The sequence below is a fragment of the Erinaceus europaeus genome, chromosome 1 (genome assembly GCF_950295315.1).
Source record: "Erinaceus europaeus chromosome 1, mEriEur2.1, whole genome shotgun sequence".
NCBI lineage: Eukaryota > Metazoa > Chordata > Mammalia > Eulipotyphla > Erinaceidae > Erinaceus > Erinaceus europaeus.
The window spans coordinates 71,164,125-71,170,124 of record NC_080162.1 but is presented as its reverse complement, the minus strand read 5'-3'; the positions used below and the strand labels follow the sequence as shown (position 1 = coordinate 71,170,124).

Here is a 6,000-nt window from a genome sequence, read left to right as displayed (position 1 = left end):
CCCAGACTTTCTCCACAGAATACAGGTGTGTGTGTGTGTGTGTGTGTGTGTGTGTGAGAGAGAGAGAGAGAGAGAGAGAGAGATGGTGGTGGTGGTGGAGGAGAGGTCTGGTTCGCCACTGGAAAACTTGTAAAAAGATGATTGTGAGTCTTCATTCAGTTGCTTAGAAACTGATTGAGCACAGTTTATAAGCCAAGTTAGCAACAGATTCCTTATTCCTGTTTTACAGAGGAGAGTCAGAAGCTGGGACACAGTACACCCATAGCATCGCACCAAGTGCCGCACCCTAAGTAGCCACATTGGTTAGGCCTTTGTGCACTGCAGCTAGGGAAAGGGGCGCCTTAGCCACTGGCAAGGGAAGAGGCTCTGCACGGTCAGCCTCCTCGCCGTTGCCTGCGCGGTGCCACCCCATAGATGCAGAGCTCTGCGAACTGCACCGCCACGGCGTTCGCCAAGCTGCACGCACACTGGGGATCTGCACACAGGACAGCCAAGCTGTCAGCGCTGCGCCTGCCAGTCCGCGCGTGCCCGGGGAGCGCAGGCCGCACGCCGCGCCCCGCCCACGCACGCACGCGCCGGGCCCGCCCACCGCACGGCTCAGGCTCCGCCCCCGAGATTGGCCGCCCGGGCCACCGTCCGCACAGCCCCGCCCCGCACGGCCAGGCGAAGCAGAGCCGGCCGTGCGGTGTGCGTGTGTGTATGTGTTCTCGGGGCGCCGTCTCAGCCCCTGGAAGATGGTGGCGGCGGCGGCGGCGGCGGCGGCGGCCACTGAGACGAGGCTGAGGAGCAGGAGGACGGCGGCGGCGACAGCCCCCGCGGGCCGGAACGGCGGGCGGCGCCGGGGCTGGGACGCACTGGGGGCTCAGAGGCCGGGGTCGGGGGCCGGGCTGCGCCTCCTGCGGCGGCTGCTGTTCCCTGCGCTGCCTGTGCTGCTGCTGCCTTGGGCGGTCGAGGCCGCGGCGGTGCTGTCGGGCTCAGCCGCAGCCGAGGCCAAGGAATGTGACCGGCCCTGTGTCAACGGCGGCCGCTGCAACCCTGTCACCGGCCAGTGCGTCTGCCCCATCGGCTGGGTGGGCGAGCAGTGCCAGCACTGCGGGGGCCGGTTCAGGTGAGTGGGCGCCGAGTTGGAGGGTCGGGCCCAGGGGGCGGCAGAGGCCGAGGGGCGCTCGAGACGGCTGCAGGCCCTCGAGGCTGATGCTGGGCTGCGAGTGTGTGTGTGTGTGGGGGGGGGGTGCAGGGGCCCGCCGCACAGTGTTGGAGGATCATCTGGCTCCTGGGAGGTGGTAGCCTCTGGTCTGAGGTTTGTCTGCACTGGAAGACGAAAAAGGTGGGAGGCAGAGGTGGGGACACCCCGAAGCTAACTGGGTGTGGCGGGCTGTGTGGGAAGAAAGCATAGGGTCCCAAAGAGTCCCTCTGAATCTGGGCGTATTTCTTATAAAAGAAAAGGGGAGCCACCCACTAGTCTGATATTAACCACTTCGTTTTAACATCCCCCCTTGTTCCCGAGGGACTATTGAGTCCTCGGATTGGAGATGTCAGGTGCTCTGAAAGTGCTTGTTGGCAGGGAAAGGTAGGACTGTGAGATACTGGAAGAACCAGTGGTTATTAGCTGAAGAAATAGAGGAGACTTGGCTTTTGAAGTTCCATAGAGGCGGCCGATTGGAACAGGGGCTGCTGTAGAGATAGCATGGAACAAGGATCCGAGGCGGCCGATTGGAACAGGGGCTGCTGTAGAGATAGCATGGAACAAGGATCCTTTCTATCCTGATTTGTGGAGAATATGGATTTCTTAATTGGCCTGGTTCACAGTAGTACTACTTGGAAAGATCATTAATTGATTGACTATTTAGTAATCTTTTATTTGCTTCAGTTGTGCAAGGATTTCTGGATAATACAGGCAAAGGGATTAGCTAGACTTTGGTCTGGTCTACAAGGAGTTTGGAATATAGCAAGCAAAAGGAGATATGTTCACAAATAGCCCGGATCCTAAGGGCTACAAAATCATGCATGCCTGTGGCAGGCACTTACTGAGCAGTTAATATGTCCGATATAAGGGAGTTGAGACATACGAAGAATAAGTCCTACAGGGTCCCTGCTCTTGGGTCTTACTTTCTTCTGAGATCAGACAAGATCAGGTGTGTTCAGGGTGTTATGGCCATAGACAGGGTCTTACTTTATTGTGGGAGTGAGGAAGACAGATAGATGTTTCAATTAAATAAGTGAAAGAAATAAGGTTATTTTAGATATTGGTTAGATGTTTTCAAGAAAATAAACCACAACAGGCTGTTCTAATAGAGACTTATAAACCAGTGAGTAACTTTAGGAGAAGCTTCTCGTTTGAAGGGATGTTTGATCTGAGACCTGAATGAGGCAGAAGAGAACCTGTGGGAATTCAGGGGTGGAGAGGTTGCAGCCAGACAGAGGGATGCAGGGATCACATTGGATTTGAGGATTTGAACATTTGAAGCTAAGTAGGATCTGGAAATGTGGAGCTGGGGGTGGGGATATCCAAATAGAAAAAAGGGTGCAGACAAAATTGTGCAGACTAGAAAGTTAAATCTTGCTGGTATCAGAGTATATAGAAGAGAGTTGTAAGAGAGAAGCTTGGATTGATAGAATTGTATGGTCTCATGGTAAGGTCAGATCTTCAAGGGAACTCAGAAAACACTTGAGATGACCTCTTTATTGTTAGGGTGGAGAAATCAAGTGATTTCATGAGCCATTTGTAATGGGGCAGGCCCTGTAAGTTAGGGTATTAGGATGATTTATGAGCTACACTAATCTGCATATTTTTTGAGGGCTTCTGTCAGATTGTAAGATGCAGTGGTAAGCAAAACAGACACATCAGGCACAGCCCTGCTTTTGTAACCCTTACATTCTAGTTGGGGAATAAGAAATCAATTGTTGGCACCTAGAGACAGCTTACTGGGTAGGACACATGCCTTACTGAGCTTGAGACCCTGGGTTTGAGCCGTATGCCACATGGAGACCTCTATGGATGGTGGAGAAGTGCTGTGATTTCTATCCCCCCCCAGCAGAAAAATTGACGAGGTGGCTACTTAACGCTATCACCCAAGTGTGAGTCCCTGGGTTTATCCCTCAGTGTTGCTTTAAAAGGAGGAGGAGAAAGCGCAGGTGGTGCAAAGCACAAGGACCGGCATAAGGATCCCGGTTCGAACCCTGGCTCCCCACCTGCAGGGGAGTCGCTTCACAGGCGGTGAAGCAGGTCTGCAGGTGTCTATCTTTCTCTCCTCCTCTCTGTCTTCCCCTCCTCTCTCCATTTCTCTCTGTCCTATCCAACAACAACTACAACAATAATAACTACAACAATAAAACAACAAGGGCAACAAAAGGGAATAAATAAATAAAATAAATATTAAAAAAAATTTTAAAAAAGGAGGAGGAGAAAGAAATATCAATAAGTTTATTATCATTTTTGCTGTGGAGGCAAATAAGACTTAGTTTGGAATGGTAAGTTAAAGCTTAGTGATTGAATAGGTGACTTTAAAATATTAATTTTCATGAATGGGACAGAGTGAGAGGACAGCTCTGTCATATGGTGCTGGGGTGGAACCTTTGACCTCTGGGTCCTCAGGTATTTAAGTCAGATTTACTACCTCTTCACTATCTTTCTGGCGATGAATAAGTGATTTTGAGTTGAGATCTGAGGGGTGAGATGGCACTACCTAAGTGAGGTGCTGAGAAGCCAGCATATACAGAGGCTTGGGGATAAAGGAATCATGCCAGGCTGGATAGGAGGTTAGATAGAGCAGAAAGAGCAGAGCCAAGAGTGGTGAGATAGGTGAGGGCTGTGGTATGTGGTATCCTATTAGTAAGTTTGAGAATTTTGACCTTTAGTCTCGTGAGCAGTGGGATGGCACGTTTACTCTCATTTTCATGATGCTGTTGGCTTTTAGATTAGAGCCAAAGCAGGAATGACCCCACAGATGAGGTTCTGAATTTGAGGAGGTTCCCGGATCACATGGGTGGATGGTTGGGCCAGATGATGGGCCAGAGTCCTTTTAAGTTCTGAAAACTTTAGATAGTATGTAGCTAATGGGGACCCACCAGGTGGAAGGGGACATGCCTGGTAAGATTGATCTTATGTTCAGAGTAGCTGGACTTTAAGCATGAGAGTTGATGGACCTCTAGGTGGGACTGCTAGCACGGGTCAGGATGGCCACAAGGGTACTTGAGACAGGCTCTGAGAATGGAGGCAGGGCAGGGGCTAGGAGAACTGTGGAGGTAATAGGCAGGTCGTTCTTTGAAGCTGATTTGCTCTCGGGAAGAGAAGGTTGTGTGAAAGAAAACTAGATCCTGCCTTGGGCATTTGAGTAGATTCTGATATCATTAACAGACACAGGAGGAATGGCTGAGATTAGTTGAATATTATACACAGGGCATGGTGATGCTCTCGGGGTAGCCACCTGGTAGGACAGGTGTGAGCTGTGGAGTCATCTACATATGAGTGAGATTGCCAAGGAGAGAGAGCGGGTGTGAGTCCCTACATGGACAGTCTGGAGGTCGGAGAAGAATCATTTGTTATGGGGAACAGGTAGTCCTGACAGCAGTTCTCAGACGGTATCATGCAGGAGTGAGGGGCTTCCCTCGTTACTGTGAAAGCTCCATTTGACCCAGTTTGATTTGGTGTAAGTGTTCTTTCCTGGCCAAATAGTTACTACTGTCCTCCTCTAAATCTCATCAAATTTCGAGCTTCTGGCAGTTGGTTTTATAAAAATAAATTAGAGGAACTTAATGTCTCTGGTATTTCAATTTTTTTTTCTTTATTGGCAAGATTAGTGGTTTATAGTTAATAGTAAAATACAGGAGTTTGTATATGTGTAACATTTCTTAGTTTTCCACATAACAATCTAACCCCACTCCCCAGGTCCTCCTCTGCCATCATGTTCCAGGACCTGAACCCTCTCCCCTCACTCCAGAGTCTTTTTTACTTTGGTGCAATACACTACTTAAAAATCCTTTTTTATTGATCTTTTTTTTTTTCTTTTTTAGATAGAGACAGAGATAGGGAGGGAGAGAGGGAAGGAGGGGGGAGACAGACTACAGCTCTGAAGCTTCCTTCATTGTAGGGGTGTGTATGGAGGAGGAAGGCAGGTTGAAATCTGGGTTGTGCATAGGGCAAAGCAGCACACTATCCCAGTGAGCTATTTTGCAGGCCCTAATTTTTTAAAATAATTTTTTATTAGTGATCTAATAATGATTGACAAGATTGTGGTATAAGAGGGGTACAATTCCATACATTTCCCACTACCAGAGTTCCATATCCCCTCCCTTCCATTGGAAGGTTCCCTATCCTTCATCCCTCTGGGAGTATGGACCAAAGATTTCCATGGGATACAGAAGGTGGGAGGTCTGGCTTCTGTAATTACTTCTCTACTAGACATGGGCATTGACAGGTTGATCCGTATCCCCAGGCAGGCCCTAATTTTTAAGTTGAAGGATTTTTAGAGGAAGACTTAATGTTGGCTTTGATGATAGTGGTATGTATCTTGATAGAACTTATAAACCTCTTTGCCATTAAGCTGTGAGACATTAAAATGAATACTTTCGTGGTGTAGACCAGCATCTCATCTGTATTATAATTTATTAGAAGGTCTTATTAATTCATAGGAATATAGGCTGATAAGTGGATTAGATTTTATTAAAGTTATCACTGGATGCATTCTGTATGACAGGAAACCTTGTCAAGCGTTTTTGCATACATTGTGGTATTTAACAATCAGGACAACTCTGGGGATGTTGCTTAAGATTTGGGTTATGGTATGATAATAGGAAAATTCTTAGCTGTTTCCCAAATGAAAGATGATTCCAAAACTGATTAATGACAGAGGATAAAGTTAATGATGTTAGTTTGATAGCCATATGTGTAGAACCTTCGATAAATGATTTCTAAAGTAGTACCATTTCCACTCATTTTTATGTGGATCTTCATAATTTAGTGGTCATTTTTTCTACTAATGATAGTGCCATTAAATTTTT

At 48.0% G+C, this 6,000-nt stretch overlaps 1 protein-coding gene across 2 annotated transcripts in view; it reads left to right on the top strand.

The window, feature by feature from the left end:
- Positions 1-644: 644 nt before the first annotated feature.
- Positions 645-6,000, top strand: part of ATRN (attractin) — a 131,258-nt gene continuing 125,902 nt past the window's right edge. For both annotated transcript variants that reach the window (XM_060187179.1, XM_060187184.1), the window contains exon 1: positions 645-1,108. In XM_060187179.1, coding sequence (XP_060043162.1) covers positions 735-1,108 — 374 coding nt within the window. In that variant the 5' untranslated portion in view covers positions 645-734. The remainder of the gene's footprint in view (positions 1,109-6,000) is intronic.